This window comes from Astatotilapia calliptera, chromosome 5 (genome assembly GCF_900246225.1).
Source record: "Astatotilapia calliptera chromosome 5, fAstCal1.2, whole genome shotgun sequence".
Lineage (NCBI taxonomy): Eukaryota > Metazoa > Chordata > Actinopteri > Cichliformes > Cichlidae > Astatotilapia > Astatotilapia calliptera.
The window spans coordinates 9,106,739-9,125,716 of record NC_039306.1 but is presented as its reverse complement, the minus strand read 5'-3'; the positions used below and the strand labels follow the sequence as shown (position 1 = coordinate 9,125,716).

General features: G+C 40.4%; 1 protein-coding gene and 1 long non-coding RNA gene across 2 annotated transcripts; both read left to right on the top strand.

Annotated features, from left to right (window-relative positions):
• Positions 1–6,023: 6,023 nt before the first annotated feature.
• LOC113022070 (secretory phospholipase A2 receptor-like) lies at positions 6,024–7,225 on the top strand. The gene has a single exon (XM_026167078.1). The coding sequence runs from the start codon at positions 6,334–6,336 to the stop codon at positions 7,087–7,089; it is 756 nt and encodes a 251-aa protein (XP_026022863.1). The 5' UTR covers positions 6,024–6,333; the 3' UTR covers positions 7,090–7,225.
• A 2,960-nt stretch (positions 7,226–10,185) lies between these two features.
• On the top strand, positions 10,186–16,355 carry LOC113022071 (uncharacterized). The gene is made up of 2 exons (XR_003272399.1): positions 10,186–10,413; positions 15,827–16,355. It is a non-coding gene; the product is annotated as an uncharacterized LOC113022071 (long non-coding RNA).
• Positions 16,356–18,978: the final 2,623 nt, after the last annotated feature.

Here is an 18,978-nt window from a genome sequence, read left to right as displayed (position 1 = left end):
CTTCCATCATTACACACACAAAGTTAAATACTTTTCAATCTCAAGATTGAGATGTTTTTATATTCTTCTCTTTTTTTATGTAATTTTTTGAATTATGCCGTCTCAAAAATTTATGCATGCCTTACACAACTTATAACAGAAAGCTTAATGCTAAGAAGCTGTGACTGACAGGACAGTTTCAACACCAGATACGGATTCAACTTCCCACAACGAAGGGTACAAACATGCCCCTCCTTTAGAGTTAATACCCAATGTTGTTTTTTTTGTTGTTGTTTTTTTGTGTCCCGTTTGGATCTTTAGCCATCAGAATTGTTGTCTTAAGGCCAAGAAAGATGCCAAGCGGATTTATTTTACCAAGTGGATCATCATGGCCTTGCCATATTGGTCCATTTGATTGACCTTTATTATAATTATGAATTTATTTTATTTTCAGTTGCTACAAACGTGACAGACATGACTGGGGGATAGGACAGGGAGAAAGAATGAAAGAAAGAGAGGGAGAGAAAGAAAACCAAAGGGGAGAAGAGACGGTGAGAAGGGGGGGAAGAAAAAAAAACAAAAAAAAAAAACAAAACACCTGGGTCACCTGTATGGAGAAAAAAAACAGAAGAGAAAGCAAACAACAAAGAGCAACATAATTAAAAAAACGGCACCATCACAATAAACTAGGTAGCAGTAGATATCAGTAGATACTAAATAATAAACGATATTGTGCAGCACGCAAGATAGACAGCGCACAATGTGCTTTGAGGCAGCAGCCAAGAAAGCTGTAGTCCGCGTCTGTGAATACCCGTGTGTACACCTGTGTGCATACCTGTGTGGATCAGCATGCTTGCATTCCAAAGGTTTCTCCATGTAACGATCTGCTATGGAGTGTGGGGAGCCACAGCCCCGTCCTCCAGGGTATGAAGCAGGTATGGAAGAGATCAAAACTCCAGACATCCAGAGGCCCCCAGAACACAAGAGACCATGGAAGACCAACAGAGGGGCAGCCGCGCCACTGTCCCAGTAAGAGCTGAGGAGAGTCCCAGATGAGGGCTCACTCAGCAGCCGCGGAGCAGAAGCCAGGGGGAGTTGCAGTGACGCGCCCGTGAGCTCCGCCGGCAGCCAGCTGTGCCTGAGTGATCGAGCCCCAGGCCGAGAGGCCGGGGGCACCCCACCTCCGAAGTGGCCCGAGCGAGCCCCAGGCTCCAGGCCCCGATAAGCGGCCGTCAAGGAGTGAGCCGGTGTGTACCCGGACGCCCACCCCCACACACAAAGAACCACCAACGCACCAACACCTGAGGGAGTCCGCCACCGGCAGGGGAAGTGGTGGTGGGTGGAGATAGGCCTCCAAACCTTGGAGGGCCTAAGATGTCCCCAGAGAGGTGGCGTCTGATACCCAACCTGACATATAGGCACACACAGACACAAACATCCATTCCCTCATGCTCTCATATGCACTTACTCCACACTCAACCAACGTGGAGACAGACATAAAGAGACGCTGTGCACACGATCACACTCCCCAAGCGTACTCTACGAACCGGGTCTAGGTACCCTTGCCCCTGGAGGGGGGAACTGCACCCAGACCCAGGTGGTGTTACCCTTTTCCCTGCGGTGGGGGGGGGGCAGACCGCCCCGACTCCGCAGCAGCGGGGAGGCCCCACACTCCAGACCGCAGTCGGACGGCCAACTCCTCCTCCTAGCCCCCCCGCTCCAGCAGGCCGCAGAGAACGGGGGTGAGAGAAGACTCCAAACCTCCCTCCACCCGCTCATTGTAGTGTTGATGCATGTGTGTTCTAAGGTGCAATTAAAACCCAGGAGGGCATGGAGCTACCTGCCAAGGAGCAGCAGGTAAGCGCATGGTCCCTCCTGCTAGCCCTCAATGACTAAGTGTATTTAAAATTGAGAGGTGGGCAACGACGCCAGGGGTGAGGTGTACACCCTGATGGTAATTTGGACTCCGTGTATCGTGCCCACCCCCAAGATCCTATATGTATGTGTAATGAGAGTGTGAGTAATGTGAATGTCTAAGTTGTGGGATAAAATTGAGGCAGAGGCAGCCAGAAGGGGACAGGGGGGGGTAGCCTCCTCTACACCCTGGTGACATACCCCTACTCCAAGGCCCTCCATGTGTGGGTGGTTGTGGTGGAGCGGGAAGAGAGAGGCAGCTGGAGATGGGGAGGGAAGGAAGGGAGGGGCAGGTGACCCCTCCCTGGGGCCTGCTCCCCCGCTGACCCCAGTAGGCACTCCCATACTCCACGACCCGCCAGGGAAAGGGGGCTCAGGCCCATCCAGACCGGGGCCCAGTGCAGCAGCGCCCCCCGGCCCCACAGAGCCCGGGACAGTCCACCCAACCCCACCACAGAGAAAACTGCACCCACCCCACCATCCACTCATCTTCCAGACTACATGAGACAATAGACGCCCAGGCTGAGATCTTCCTCCACCTCTCCTGTATCTCCCCCTCCTGCAGAGAGTTCCCGAGGAGAGGAAAGCTCCTGCAAGATGTGACAATCTCCCCCACCAATGTTCTTATCCAGGGTGTAAGTTAATAACACAAAATATTGCCACAATCCATAAAATCATTACTTAAAACGTATGTACATATATACATATATGTATATATTACATAACTATATTACGTAGTTTTTACGTAATACCCTTATTTGTAACTGCCCTCAATTAGTACACCTGTGTATTTTCATAACAGCCTACAATGCATTGTAATTGGATGCTTGCTGCTCCTTCAAGTTCCTTAAAACCCCTGATAGGACAAGGTCATTCCACAGAAGGGAACTCTCTTGTACACTCAAGATGAAGATAAGTGCTCTGAGATTCCTCATTCTTACAGTTCTGTTCAAATTGGCCCTTGGTATCCTCCCTGGGCACAATCATTATGTTAGCATAAAAATGACTTGGTCAGACGCCAGAACATATTGCAGAGAGCACTACACTGATCTGTCTTCAATCAACAATCAGGAAGAAGAAGATGCACTGCTTCAACTTTTTTCACTTGTTCATTCAGATTCAGAGGAAAAAGATGATGCATCACTTCAACAAGACAGTTGGATTGGCCTCTACAGTGATGACCATGACACTTGGAAGTGGTCAGGAGGAACAAATGCATCTTTCTTCAACTGGACAAAAGGGCATGATGCAGCTGCAAACAGAAAATGTGTTGTATTCAGTCAAGCTGGCTGGCTTAAAAACAACTGTGAGAACAAATTCAGCTTCTTCTGTTTTCACAACAACATGGTGTTGGTGAAAGAAAACAAAACGTGGGAGGAAGCACTCGATCACTGTCGCAGCCAGAACATGGAACTGGTCAGTTTACTTTCTAAGACAGCACTTGTTCAAGTCCTGCAAACAAGCAAGGCAACGGAGACTGACCATGTGTGGATCAGCCTGCGCTACCTAGCTGGCACCTGGCTGTGGGTGGATAGGGCCATTGACGACCAGCAGTCTAGAATCCCACAGGAGCTGCCTCAGTGTCCCACCTGGACTCACCGTTGTGCAGCCTTCTCACTGAGCAAGCAGCGTTTGAACAGCTGGGACTGTGCAGACAGGCTGAACTTTATCTGCTACTGTAAACCTTTCCATCTGTTGTAGGATAAACTGTGTCAGTGCAGTGTGATATACATATAATCTATACTACGAAATCACATATCAGCTCATATAGATATATCTATGACTTTACAAACATAAATGGATTATGTTGTTCTAAAATGTAATGTGCATGTAAATTGTGATGACAAAATAGTCATCAAAGTCAGTTTCAATACTTACTAAATTCCATGAAATATACGCCGATAGTTGTTTGTTGTTCTGTTCTTTTGTCTGTTTATGTGTTGTAACAAAAGACATTCCAGATTTTGGGATAAATAAAGTATATCTTCTCCTGTTATGTTGCCTTACCACAATTGCTTGCTTAGTATTTACTTTTTTTAAATTACCAACAAATTAGAGGAACTGGGAATGGAGGAAGATTATTTCTATAAGTATATCTAGGGCTACTTTGAAAAAGATCCGTAATAAAGCTCTGGCCACTTTGAATCCTATCTGTATTTATGCTACTGACTCAATTAAATGCTGATAGTACAAAATTAAACTTCAGCAAAAATTTTCATACTCATTTTGTCAAAGTCACAGGAAGACACATGAGAAAGGCAAATAAGTTGCATGTGGGTCTGGAGCCACACATTTAAGACCTTAAACAAACAAGTAAAATAAACTACTTCTTTGTATTCTTTAAAGTTATTGAACACTCCACCACAAAAACTGATGACTTTAAATGTGCAGTAAAGTGACAGGACAGTTCCACTAACACTAGCTCATTTAATATTTTAATGCTTGTATAATTTTCAACTGGACTCTATGAACAATTCATGTAAAAGTAACACAATTTTTAAGCTTGATAGAAAATGCCCCCAAAACAGTTCAATCCCAGATGAGACCAGATTGAGGAAAATGGTATCTGAGAGATAAGTACATATTTCTATCTGTATCGTCACATTCGCATTCAGTATATTAAGACAAAAGAAAATCAGTGACTATTGAAATTTTATGTACAAAGGCAGAAAAATACACAATTTCAGACTCACTACTTGATGTCTTCTCATTATTTGATCTTAATGGGTAACACAGATAGCTGGAAATACTATCCGTTCAGCATGAGCTTGGCTCGGCGTGCACTGAGCTTTAAAATCACAACCTCGGATAAAAACAAAACAAAAAACATGTGCCATATTATACTATGTAGTTTTTCGTTTAATTAAAAAAAAAGTCAAATTTCAAAAGTAGTGCATGAAAAACTAAGTACACCTCAAGATTCAACAACTTATAGAACCACCTTTTGCAACAATAACACTTTACCTTTTCTCTAGGACTTTTAACAGTCTTGCACATTGTTGTGTAATGGTCTCACATTTAATGTAGAAGACTTTCATATATAGAGGAGTTCGTGGTCACCTGACTGACTGTAAGTTGCCTGGACCTTTAGTATCACTGAGGTATAAAAAAAATGTTGCCAGGCTATTCATGTTATATAAATTTGACATAAAAATGACAGTTGCTTTAGTGATTTAGACTTTAGCCTAGGAAACAACAAAACCCCTTTAACTGAACACTGGTCACAGTTTAATTGCTTTAGACTGACAAATATTTTTCTGTTTTTATGGTTGCATTAATGCACTGCTGATGTTTTTTTTAACATATTCAATATTTTTCTGTACTTTCCATCTGCATAGGAAAAAGTTCAATTTTTATTTTAATTAATCCACCTATTACTTAGCTGAATTTTTATATGCAGTTTTTGTGCAAAAAAAGTCCAGTGTTAGCCTTGCAGTATGCTTACACATTTACTTCCATCTCTAATAAATTGCCAAAAACATATTTTATCCCTATAATGTTATCGCAGTCAATACAATAGTATTTGACAAAAATGGAATAACTAAAATTCTTATTTTTCTTCCTGTTATTAAGAAGAAGAAAAAGAATTCTAGTTATTCCATATTGATCAAATTCTTCAAAATAAAGGCAATGAAAGGAGTTTAACAGTGGTCCTGTGATTACATTATGCAGGGTTCTCAGTCATGCTACCTAATGAAATGCAAATCAATATTTTGACTAAGGCAGTGCAGAAAGCAGCCTGCATGACTAAATGCTGTAGTGTAAATTTTCATAGTTAAAAGCACAAATGAAAAATTCAAAACATTTCATTAGCAGACTGCATGGATTAATAGTCCTGAGTTTGCATGTGAATTACACGGAGGGCAACACAAAACACACTATTTTCAATCATTTTCAGTCTCACCAGTTTTTTTTCTGTTAAAATTGAATGTTTTTTTTTTATTTATCTAACACGTTTATGTTTTCTGAAAAGTTAAGGGAAGGCCAACAGAGTTTTAGAAACCTGATGTCTGCAAATCAGCTTAATGCTGAGAAGTTAACCCTGGTTGACAGGCTAGTATCAACATCACATTCGAATCCGAGAACCAAAATCTGCGTATTAAAAAACAAACAAACAAACAAAAACTTCTGAGCAACTAATTAATGCCATAATTTCCCACAGAGAGGGCAGAATGATACCAATTTTTTTCTATTATCAGTCCTGAATGAGTAGCACAGATGACTGGGAAAATTTCAAACAAAGTCAAACCCCTTATAATCATTAGTTAATACTTTCCATGCAGCCTTATTTGTGAATGCCATCAATTAATTTCAGTACACCTGTGCATTTTCATACCAGGCTAAAATGAACTCTGATTGGATGCTTGCTGCTCCTTCAAATGCTTAAAGTCCCCAACAGAGTTAAGTCATTCCACAGTAAGAAACTAACATCCACTCAACATGAAGATAAGCACTCTCAGATTGCTTATTCTTATGGGTCTCTTCAAGATGACCCTCTGCACCTACTTTGGTAATAATTATTATGTCAAAGAACAAATGACTTGGTCTGACGCCAGAAAATACTGCAGAGATAAATATACTGATCTGTCATCAATCGGTAACCAGTATGAAGAGGAATTATTCATCAGTTACATTTCCTCTTTGGCATCGGTACGAACATCGTACTGGATTGGTCTCTACCAGGATGACAGTGATAACTGGAAGTGGTCAGGGGGGACAAATGCATCTTTCTTCAACTGGGATCCACAGGACCCTATAGATCCTAATAACAGATGTGTTGTAGAAAACCAAGCTGGCTGGCGTAAAAAGAATTGTGAGGACAAATTCTTCTTCTTCTGCTTTAAGAGCCACCTGGTCCTGGTGAAAGAAAACAAGACGTGGGAGGAAGCACTCGAGCACTGTCGTATAAAGGGCATGGAACTGTTCAGCTTGCGCTCATATTCTGATCTGATTCAAGTCATGGCGACAAGCAGAACAGCCGAAATCAACAACATGTGGACCAGCCTCCGCTACCTAGCTGGCAGCTGGCTTTGGGTGGATCGTATCCTTGCTGATCACCAGGCCAAGAACCAAAACGAGATGCCTCAGTGTCCCACCTGGACTCACCGCTGTGGGGCCCTCTCACTGGATGAGCAGCACTTGGTCAGCTGGGACTGTGCAGACAGACTCAACTTTGTCTGCTACAATGGAGCTTGAATATTTGCATAAATGTAATGCTGTATTTTGCTACACATATAATCTTTAATATAAAATGCATATTTGCGTTGATAACGATATATTCAAGTCTTTGCAAAAAGATAGATAGCAATCATTATTGTGAAGTGTTTTTGATCCAACTGTAATGCACATATAGAATCTAGAATTTCCCTTATATAAAATTAAATAGTTAACTACCTTTATTCTAGGACCTTCCATTGTTTTTTTCCCTCATCATGTTAATTACTTCCAAAGATATTCAAAAAAGATTGTTATGTTCAAATAGATAATAAACACTCTTAAAAGACACTGTATGTTTTTTGTGACGAATTTAACAAAACGCTAGACATGACATGTTACCTTCTGCTCGTTTCTTGGTCTGTGGTACCCTGAAGATGGTATACTTGGTATCTCAGATGAGAGAAAATCCACCGATAGTCTAGCTCATAAGCTTTTTTTAATGTATTTCTGATATATTCTCATTTCATTTGAGTTAGTTTTGCAAATACACTACATTTTAGTTGATGTTTCAGTGCTTTCTTATTTTTAGTTCGGTTTACTAAAAGTTTAAATGTAGCTTTAGTTAACAAGTGACCTGACAGTGTCCAGATACACTGGAGAGCGGGCTTGCATGTGTGAAAAGCCTGACTTCATATGTGTTTTAATGTGCAGCCACAGCAAATTAACCACTGCTGTCATTCTGATGTGACCTTTATCAGCCCTTGTTGTTACATGCTGACAGCCCTTACATGCCTACTGTAATGGTTCACTTACCCAGCCTGCCGGGCTTCACTCCTCCATTGTCTGTGCTGCTGATGTAAAGCCGTGAGGGTGGAAAGGTTAGTGGAGTGTTGGCTGGCAGCAGATCAGCAATGACTCTAAAGAAGACCACATCAGTCCATCATTGCACATATCAAAACATGTTACTTAAAATCTCTCATTCTAGCTCGCAGTCAAATCCAAAGTTTATATCCTCTTTGATTTAGTTTAATTTAGTTTAGATTTAAAGAAGCTACAATAAATTAGTTTGTGTTTGATGTCTTTGTAATTTAATGTGACAGTTGTCCTATAAACATGACACAATGTGCAAAACCAACCTATATTTTCCACTCTGTGGATGACCTAACAGGGGATGAGAAACCAGGACCAGTAGTCCCTTTGGTGGGCCAAAGTGTTCAACCTGTTCCACTATATAGAAGAAAATGTGCAATAATTGCAAAGAAGGAATATATAAGTTTGTATGTAGGTGTGTACGTATTTTGTGTTGCAAGTTGGTAAGAATAGTGACATCAATAGAGTTACTGTAAGAACTGCAAACTATATGTTGAGCAGGAGTCTGAATCATCACCACAGTTTTACTCACTTCTTACTGACAAACACATCAGCGATGTTCTGTAGACCATAGTGGTTACACTGATGAGCATCTCTGTAATGACTTTAGGTCATAAAGCTAAAAAGGGAACTTATTTTTCTAAAGAAACCCCAGGCTGCTACGGATAGAATGAATTAATTAAATGTGAATGTTTTCAGATTGTACTTAATCTTCTGAACATTTAAAGAAAGCAAAACTATTTATTTTTTAGGTTATTGGACAGTAGTTTCAGTGTTCCCATCTACAACAGATCAAAACTGAAATCAGTTTGATACCACTGAGCTAGCCTTTCAGATGATAGCTGTGTCTCCATCTACTGGGAATTTGTCCTTCAGTCAATTATCATGCTGCTCTTAAACAAGAACTTATATCAAACTTAGAGAGGTTGTATTTAAACCACATAGCTGCCCTGGTAACACTGCTGAGACTAAAACAGATTTGTTCTCTTACAAATTAATAATATTTTTCACTTTTTCTCAAAAACAAGAACATAATTCGGAAGGTGTAATAAAAATCAAAATAACCGAGTCTAATCAAACAGCTACCACTTTAAACATACATACCAGGATGGCTTTGTTTGTCTGTGTAAGAGTGGGATCTTTAATTACTTTAATAACTAGTCTCAGCTGCCATAAATATCCCACCAAAACATAAGCTACATGACAAAACAATTACCGTAAAGTGCAGTGAAGTAAAGCAGTGAATCACGTCAGAGTAATGGTTGCTACGGGATTTGTGACGTTTACCGCCTAAATTAGAATGAATGTCTTCTTCGGTCTGATAATAACCGAACTATACAAACTGCAGTAGCTCCAAAGGCAGATACAGAATCACACAGTCTATGGTTTTGTTTTTACCATTTGAGCAGCTCCTTGCCCGAATCTTGGTATAAAAAAATATAGCATGTTTATAGGATAGAAGTCATCTGTTACTCACAAAAGATGTATAGTGAATGTCTAGAATTTCACTTCTGATATAGTATAATGCACCCATAAAAATAACCTCACGGTACCAAGTCACTATTTCATGAATATGGTGCCATCTATCGTGACACAATGCTCATTGCAATGTAGACGATTGTTTTTTTGTTTTTTTCTTGTAACCTTACAACTTACTGCAGGATCAGTTGTGTTACAAAACATTTTAGGAGGTCCCTTTACGAAGAAGAAAAAAGGGGTGGGAGGGGTGGCTTTAGTCTTATTAAGAGAGTACTTCAAAACACAAGGCCATTAAATTAAGCATTCTATATAATTTGATGTGGATGTTAATATAACTTCGTCTGTGTGTAGCAGCTATGAAATATATTACTTAAAATGATCATGGTTCATATCTTTTTAGCCATTTAAAATGTAAGCAATTATTGCCTGATAAAGTATAACCCAAGTCCACTTTCGTGCGACATTAGCGGGAGTAGGGCAGAAGAAAACAATTTTTGAAAAGCTATATAATTTATAGAAATGCGCCCCACCCCCCAAAGGTAAAGTGTACCAGCGATTTCTACTCTTTATATCTAACATGATAAATATCCTTTATATATTCTACTTGCTGTTTTCATTTTTTTTTCGTAACAGCCTCTCGTCACGACATCTGGTATCTGCGTCAGTGGGAGGTAGTTTACGGTAAAACGGCGACCATTACCATGTGATTTCACCGATGTTTGTAAACATGCGTCAGCCACATGTGATTCTGGCGATGACGAAAGAGTCTCCAGCCGCTTGGCCAATCAGTAACCGGGGGAGTGTCAGGGGCGGGGTTCTCGTCTTGCGCTATGGAAAATCGTTAGGGGAATACACTGTGATAACGCGCGCTCTGAGATTGATAATGGCGACAGTAACGTCGAAACCTGAATCAGATGGACTGATAGTTCAGCGAGGACCGGGTCTGAGTGCCACCGGCCGGGAAGTGAGTGACACTCCTTCGCCACGGGAGGAAGACAGGCTTGGGATAAACACGTAAGTTATTTATGCTATTACATGGCCAAAGCGACATAATACTGCGTATGTTGCGTAGAGAATACCACTATGTAATTCATAACCACTGGATTGCTGGATGAAAAGGTAAGAATAAAAGCCCAGGGGTGCTATCGTGAGAGTGTAAAGAATGACGAAAGAAAATAAAAGTCTTGCTTTCACAGTCTTATAGGCTAGGGCGCGGAGGCTTGATGGCAAAAAGCGGTTTTAAACACTTTTGTAAAATCACGGTGCTTCATCATCGATATGACAACAGGTAAATTAAACTGCGTCAGCGCGAACTCCGACAAGCCACTTGAAATCCAGTGGGAATTTCCGCTGCGATGGTTGAACGTGCTGCGAAGGCATAACAGCGTAGTTGAGCTCATTCCGAAACTTGACTTGTGACTGTTTTTAACGTTAAAATGAGGATGTAAACAAAGCGTGGTGTCGACAGGGATGGCGTGTCAAGGAAGAGCTCGGAATAGGATGCTGCGCAAGAGATGGATAGTGCGTAATCCTGTTGTGGGAGAGGACGATGTTACGCAGTTCGTATTGGCACGATCATTAAACAGCCAGTGGCCTCATTTTTCATTGTGTTGTCATCATTAAAGTGCAGTTTTGAATAAAGACTAACGTACATATATGTGTTGTGCTCTTATTTGTGGGATTTGAGAGGAAATAAAAACTTGAGCGTTTAGTAAGCAACACAATGGTGACGCAGCTTGATTTGTGGGTTAGGTATCAAGCAACATTTGCTGCGTCACAGAGATCCCAGGAGGTCCTTAATAGTAACCTGGGAGTGTGCACTTGATCTTTCAAAAACAAGCTGTATGTCCAAAACATAGGGGGTGCTATTGAGTAATACAATAGCTGGCAATATTATTTGCTGTGCAGAGATGTTGACACACAGGTATTTTTCCTCTCGAATGACCACTCGGTGTTTTTCCTCTATCTCTGGGGCCTACTAAACCCTACGCTATATTGGTGGCATGGTCAAAGATAACCGGATTATAAAACTTAAATAAATTACTCACAGCCTTAAGCTGCTAGTCATAGTTTTGCAATCTTCGCTGTTACTGTAAATTGGAGCCATTTAGCAGATTTGTCACACTTTACTAGAGCTTGTAATGTACCCCTGCCAGAGCACAATAGGACACTGACACGCTTGATGTGATAACAGCGTCGTTGCTGTTGGCACTGAGGCGGCTGGTCACTCCTACCTTCCTTATGACCTCAGTGAAGGAAGGTGTGGTCCCTCCTACTGCTAACCTGTCAAAGGGACAGAAGATAAGGTGCTTCGTTGCCTCTCAGAGACCAGGTGAAAATGAGACACACAGGCAGAGCAAACACCATCCTGTCAAGTGGATTTGTTCACTCAATGGGTGAATCAGCAGTAGCCTCATGAGTTGCGAAACCACTGACAGGGAAATGGAAAGCGAGAGGAAGACAAAGAAGGGGAGGGGACCTTTTGAACTTTAATTATGTGTACTGAATAGAAACTTGACTCCCTAGGGAATGTCATTATGGTCGTTTTAAAACTGAGGTAGAAGTTACGGGAGAAAGCACAATCTGATCACCAAAGGAGGAGGGTTGGGGTGGCCTCACAGCAAAACATCACAAAGGCTCATTTGCATTATATTGAAAATATGAATCAAGTAATATATTCTGAATTAGGTTTTAAAGGCTGCCAGAGGTCATTCGAATATTCTTCTCTGGTGTGAGAATCAGGCCCCGTGTAGTCGTAATGTTTACCACGTCTTAAAAGGCTGACCAGCAGAAGCGACCCACTTTCACAGACAAGGAAACGTGACCTCAATAGTTACTTTGCAATTCTTTTGGGAGGAGGCGATGGCTCTCAAGTCAAACAAACAGAAGCCTGCAACCCAGTTTTATTCAGACTTCGTGGAGAAATTTCACAACAGAGAGGTTACCAAAAACTACTACAAAACAATCCCTCTTTTAGAGCCGGAGCAAATGCAATTCAGCTGATTCGGCTGGTCCAAAAATGGATGCGGCAAAGAGGTGCTTTTCAAAGACGAGAGAGGCCGTGTGAATCCATTGACGGATGTGTTTACAGCAGGGGTCCAGCATCACCTGTAGCCCACATAAGCCTTCAGAGAAAATAGTGAGCGACCCACTGCCTCTTAAAACAGATCCCTCCTACACACAGATTACAGAATAGGAGGTGGCACAGAGCCGAGAGATGACAGTGCTAAATTTAAACTTGGAGCACTGCTGGCCTTGCCAGATGATGATGTATTAATAGATAAGTGTGAGGCAGCATTCATTTGCAGGTATTGTTAGCTGCTAGTACCTAATGTGCTGTGAAAGAGGCAAAAACAGCTGGAACCCACAAGTCTACAGGCACCTGCCATCATTAAATGCCTCCATATTTCTTGTTTTTAACTACTGTAAATACTTACGATTGAACGAATATAGGAAAGTGAAACAGTATCATAGCTTATTTGTGTTTTTCAGTATTTTTGTCCAAAATAACTTATCAGCAGGGAACACTAACCTGGTTTCACCTCTCTCAGAAAGTGAAATCTAATTTGTTTTTACAGCCATGTTTAAAATATTTTAAATCTGTGTATACTTTTCTCTCTACTTGTTTAACTCATAACCCCACTCTTGTTACCACCATGACATCAGATATTTCCCATCCCAACAAGAAGAGTAGGAGCCAGGACAACGTGATAAAGTGTAAATCAAGTCTTCCGCCTGTGGCGTTCCCATTTATTCCCACCAATTGTGCAGCAGATCCAATAAACAAAGTGTCAGTCTCATCTGAACGCGTTACGGCTCTAACCTCTCTAAACATTTTTCAATTTGTTGCTCTGAAGTGAAGGTGATGCAACATAGGAGGAGACATCCAAGTTTTATAAGATCCAAATATTTGGAACTGTTAGGACATTGTCTGTACAGGAAAAAAAATCAACAGCAGATGAGGTCTAATAGTTCCAGACAGGTATCATGTGATTCTTTTTTCCTTTTTTTTTTTTTTTTGCCTCAGCTCCTTTAATGGCAGTAAATCAAAAAGCAGTGAATGTCAACTTTAAAGTCAAATTAAAGTAGCTCTCCAATGTGTTGTGTACTCCACATATATACATTCACGTCTGTGAACCAAAATATTCTGTAGGTTTATTTTAAGCAGCCCAATTGTTAAGGGTGGTTCAAAAACACATCACCTCGATGAGTTTGCCCCTCTCACTCCCGATAAATTAGGACCTCTAATCTGTAAGAGGATTAACCACCTTCCCTGTTTACACGTGCACACAAGTACACAACCCCTCCCCCCACTGTCACACGCACACGGTGTCACACATATGTAGGCATTTGGCATTCATTTTACGTCACCTGCTCTAATTTGGCCCAACCCAGTGTCTCTCTCTGTGACACATTAACAGTCTGCTGAGATTGGGATTGTGTGTGTATCGATATATCCACACACACGCACTGGGACACAGTTATGTTACCTGTAATCCTTTTTTAAAGCAGTTTGCCTATGATTGTAAAGGTAAAGGTGGTGATTGCATGCATCTTGATATTGTGATTCAAATTAAACCACTAGTTGCGTAACTCAAACCGGAGTGATGCGCCTTTAACAAGCCGTAGATGGTCAGGTGACTTGGCAGGGGGAAAAAAACTGCTTCGATGCTGAAAGCAGCTTCTGCACACACAATAGATGGCGAAAAGAGCTTGTAGTAAAAAGAACAAGCGATCAGGACAGACGTAGATACAGAGTTCAGGGCTAGTACTGTGGCGTGGGAGGAGTCAGAATAAACAGGGCAAAGACGGATGAAAGGAGTGTCGCGGCCTTTAGACTACACTGTCTGCCTGAGTTACTCCTGAAGCTGGTACTGTATTCATGTAAATACCGTGAGTTCCTGTCAAAACCAATAGCTTTGCATTTTGTTTGGACACAAATATATATCTGCATAATAGCACTTGCCGCCATATATTCCCTATTGTTTTTTTTTTTTACAAGTGCCAGTATAGTACAACTGCTTTTGTTTGTGAATACAAGACATTAAACTACAAGTGAGGAGGATTAGAGATTCACTGACAGGGAAATTATGCCTGAAAAACACATGATGGTTTTGGGATTAGTTTCTACGTCACATTTTCCCATCAGCAGAACGCAGTGAGCTGATATAGTGCAGGATCATGCCAGCCTTTTCATGCTCGACCCACATATAGAACGTGGTGAGTTTTCACTTTATTTGTCTTGGTGTTGTGCTGTATTTCCAGCAGAAACCAGGAGCAGCAACAGAGAAAGTCTCAAATGAGTTCCCTATGGACATTATGTACTCTGCATACCTTATAGGGATGAACAATAGGAGTTCTTACTAATGAATACTTACCTATTTCAGGACCTATTTTTCCCATTTTGCACCACAGTCAACTCCACTTGGACCAAGAGCAGGACTGGATGCCTGAGGCAGACCCAGGAGAGGCCACAGTATCCTATTGTGCATTACAAAGAAGTCCACAGGGAGCTGCAGCGATCTATTTTTCCACAGTATGATTCATCGACAATTTTTGTTAGAGTTCGTTACTGGTGCCAAGCTGCTACTGTGCCCTTTATTACATTGAGATCACCTGATGCTCTCCTAATGCAAGATACTGAGCTGCTGTGTCATTCTGAAGTGTTCTGTCCATCAATCATTTTGTTGCTCTCAGTGTCTGAATCTTCCTGAGTCTGGAGTTCTTATTTACATTTGTCTCCACTTGGAAAGTTTTAATTCTAAAGTAGCGACTTTTTAGCTTGAATCTTTGAACTTAAATCAAATGTGTCTGTAGCACATGTTGCACATATTCAGTAAGCTGTACTTAGCATAAAGAGTCAGTTTCATCATAAATAAGGAAAACAGTTCTATTTTTTGTTTCAAAGTCATTATCTAAAAGTTAAAGGGATGTCCATCAAAAATGCTTTTATGTAATTTCAGCAACACAGCACGAGTTCTCCTTCTGAAAAAGCCACAGATCAGTGCCTTAAAAAAATGTTTTTCTCCATAATGTAGTCAAAACAAAAAGCTGTCATTCGTGAAACTAGTGTTACTGCCATTTCAAAGGGCATCATTAATTACATTGGGCAGGTGGCTATGACTTCAGGAAAGAACATCTGCCTAATGGGAAATTTAATTAGTATTATTTTTATTTGTACACAAATCAAATTTACTACCTTGTGGGCTGAGGTGCTTTGACAGTATTAGAACAAATCAGTTGCTAAAATGAAAATTCAGCATGTTGATGAACTTCATTGTCGTCTCATTCTCAAACACAAAATGTGCCAGAAACTCTGCTTTGATTTTGTGTTCCCACAGACACTGGACAAATCAACTGTAAAATGATGTGCTCAAAGTGGTTACAGCAGTGTTTCTATTTATTTTATTTTATTTTCTAATTTCAGATGAGGACATGCCTTCAGACAATGGATTCTCTCAAAGTTATCCTCCCCAGGGAACTGGTTTCAGATGGTGTCTTAGAGTACAAAATCCCATCTAGCACCATTTGAAATCGGTGTTCTTGAGTGGGAACACACTTCGGGAGTGATGTCACTGAACCATATTCTTCATTAGGTTGACAGAAAGTTTACTGCATTGTTTGTGTCATAAATTTAGATGTAGCTCCAGATTTCTTGTACATTTCTCCATGTAATATTCCAATCCTAATGCTCAGTAAATCAGAAAAAAACACCAGTTTGATCCCAGTTCTCTGACCACTAGACCCCCCTCTCCCCCTCTTACCAAGGCTGACCGTTTTCCTCTGGTGTTCAGAGTTTCCATCATGTCTAGCACCATTTGAAATCGGTTACAATGTGGAGGGACTATCAACAAAGATTTTGCTTCAGTTGCAGATGGAATTCCACTAGATGGCAGCATTGCTCTACAATCTCCAGAATTGTCCAGGCTTGCCAATAAAGAATTCTTGAAGCAGTATATTATTTTAGGGTCTTTGCCTTATGATATAAAGCCTGTTGAGGCAGCTGTTGTTGTGATTTGGTGTTATATTACTGAACTGAACTGACAGTGAAAGATTTTCTGAGTAACCCTGTTCATTCAGGAGACCAAGAAGAAACGTGCAGGGTGAAGCAAAACTTTTTGAAAGGATTAAAAAGGAAAAAAGACCCTTTGCCATGTTCCAGTCACTCAGCCATGTTATCTGCAAATTACAGACATGTCTTCTGAGTTTCTTCCAAGAACATAAAAAAGGGATTATATGCTTCAGTGGTTAACTGGTCCAGATGTTGTGGTATAGGGTTCATGTAGTTCTTTAAAATGTACATCTGTCCTTTAGTCATCGAAACTGTGTATTGCATTTAAATTATGCACATGACAGTTTTTCTAAACAGTTTTAGCCTGACACTAACACTATCAATATTATCTAATTATGTGTAATATATTTTGTTTTTAAACTTTTTGGATTAATTTAGTAGCAACACCATACTGTTTTTAGGGAGAGAGAAGCTCAGCATCAGCCGCTGAATCATTTTTTAATTATAGCCTACAGTTTATCCAGTGTTCATGCAGGATTTGTTTTTCTTGTTTATGAGCTTTAAGCTAAATTATTGCATGTAATCATATAATACGTGCCTGACAGACTCTCACGCGCTTCATTTACCTGGACACTAGATGGGGAACAAGAACCAGTATTAGCCTAAAACATTAAGCCACTAAATGGCAACCTTTTCACCCTCTACACCTCACGTAGCTGACATATGCATTAAAACTGGGGTCTTTTTGAATAAATTACTGAAAATTCTTAATTAAAATTTCTGAGTGATTAACCTCACCTAAGAGGGTTCAGAAATGCATAATTTGAAAAGGTTAATAGTAGGTTGCCAGGAATCAATCTAACCACTACATAAAGATTAATTTAAGTCTGTATTTACATCACAAATCAGACTAAATTGACCACTATATAGATATTCTTTTCTCGTTACCCACCTATTTACACTTAAAGAGTCATATTTCATACTATATTATGTGAAGTATCAAAACTGACATGATAAAAAAGTGCACAGGCTGCCAATGAGAGTTTTGCTTTGTTTCTTTCTGACAACAGCTACACTCCAATTGAATTTTGCTCTTTGTAAGTATGGGGAGATACTGTCTTTAAGAATTATATCTAAAAGAGCTACAGAATGATTAATTATAGTCACTGACCAGTCAGGTAACACACTTATTACAGTTCAGTAAATGTTAGGCAGGATTTACTATTAGGTTCATGAATTACAGATCTGCCACCACCTCTAACATCCTTTGCTTATGTGGAACCACCAGCTGAAAGGTCTCCTTACTGCTTCCCAAATCCTCCTCTGACATTTTCTCTTAACCGAGAGTAACAGGGTTAGCCGCTAAGTGGTGTCATCTAACAGAGCTTTTTATTGATTTCCCGCTGCTAGCCTTATCAAAAAAAGTGTGAAGTCTAGGTAAAATAAAATTGCATGAAAGAGGCTACTGAAAGCCTGTCATCCAATGGGGTAAATCTCAATTTGACCTTATTTTCATCTGTTGTGTCTGGAAAAAAGGAAACCGGGGAGATGAAGCCGTCATCAGAGTGAGTTTCTATATCAACAGCAAACAAAAACATACTTCACTTACTTTACTTCCACTATAAAGAAAAAGTGAGTCATAGGGAGTTTGTTAAACATGACGTCAGCTGCCTCATCCATTTGTGACCAAGCCCTGTTCTGTGGTCTAGTAAGACTAGTATCACTGCTTGCTTAAAATGATATAATTTGCCCCTGACCTCAGCAGCTGCAGGAAGAAAACTGACAAATGACAGATTGGTCATGGCAGACACGATGTTTAGAAGCACTGCAGTCATTTTATTACCAAGACAACACTTATGGACTAAGAAGAGAATATCGTAACCTCTTAAAAATGAGAAGTTGTTGTCATTAACTTAAAAAAACAAAACAAAACTTGGCTTGTAAAGCTTTGATTAGTCTGGAATCACCACTTGTTTACAGCATCCAATGTTAACTAACATTAGCAAGCTTCAGATATCTGTCACCAAAGCTGTTTGACAGTTTAGTTCTGTATTTATACTAATGTTAATGTTAGGGACTATTGCAAAAACAACTTGTAAGGCATTTCATCAAGCTGAGTCTGTTATCTGATGAGCGGGCTCACGCAGAGCACAAAGGCAGATGGAAACAAACAATTTCCTTTAGCCTTTACTCGCTAAAGTACAAGTCAAAATCCAAAAAAGAGGCAAATAAAGCAGAAACCTCGATGACAAAATCATATGCACCTGAAAAACTGGGAACAAAGCTAGGTGGAAAAAAGGAAAGGGGGGAAAAACAGTAAGTAAAATCAAAACAACAGACAAGAGAAAGGTTCAAAGTAAAACAGAAAGTGGTCAGAGGACAGCTGAGACAGAGATAGGAACCCTAACAGTAAGAATGAGAAAAAATATAGAAACAAATATGTAATACGGTCCAAAACAGAAAAAACAACACCTCAGAACGATGACAGCTTCTAAAGAAATTGTATTGACATTTGGCACACTAAAAGTCAGTGTGAAATGGTGGGCAAGCGTCCTCGCCCTCTGAAA

Excerpts from the sequence above, each read along its gene's own strand:
- LOC113022070 (XM_026167078.1), top strand. The coding sequence starts at position 6,334 with ATGAAGATAAGCACTCTCAGATTGCTTATTCTTATGGGTCTCTTCAAG.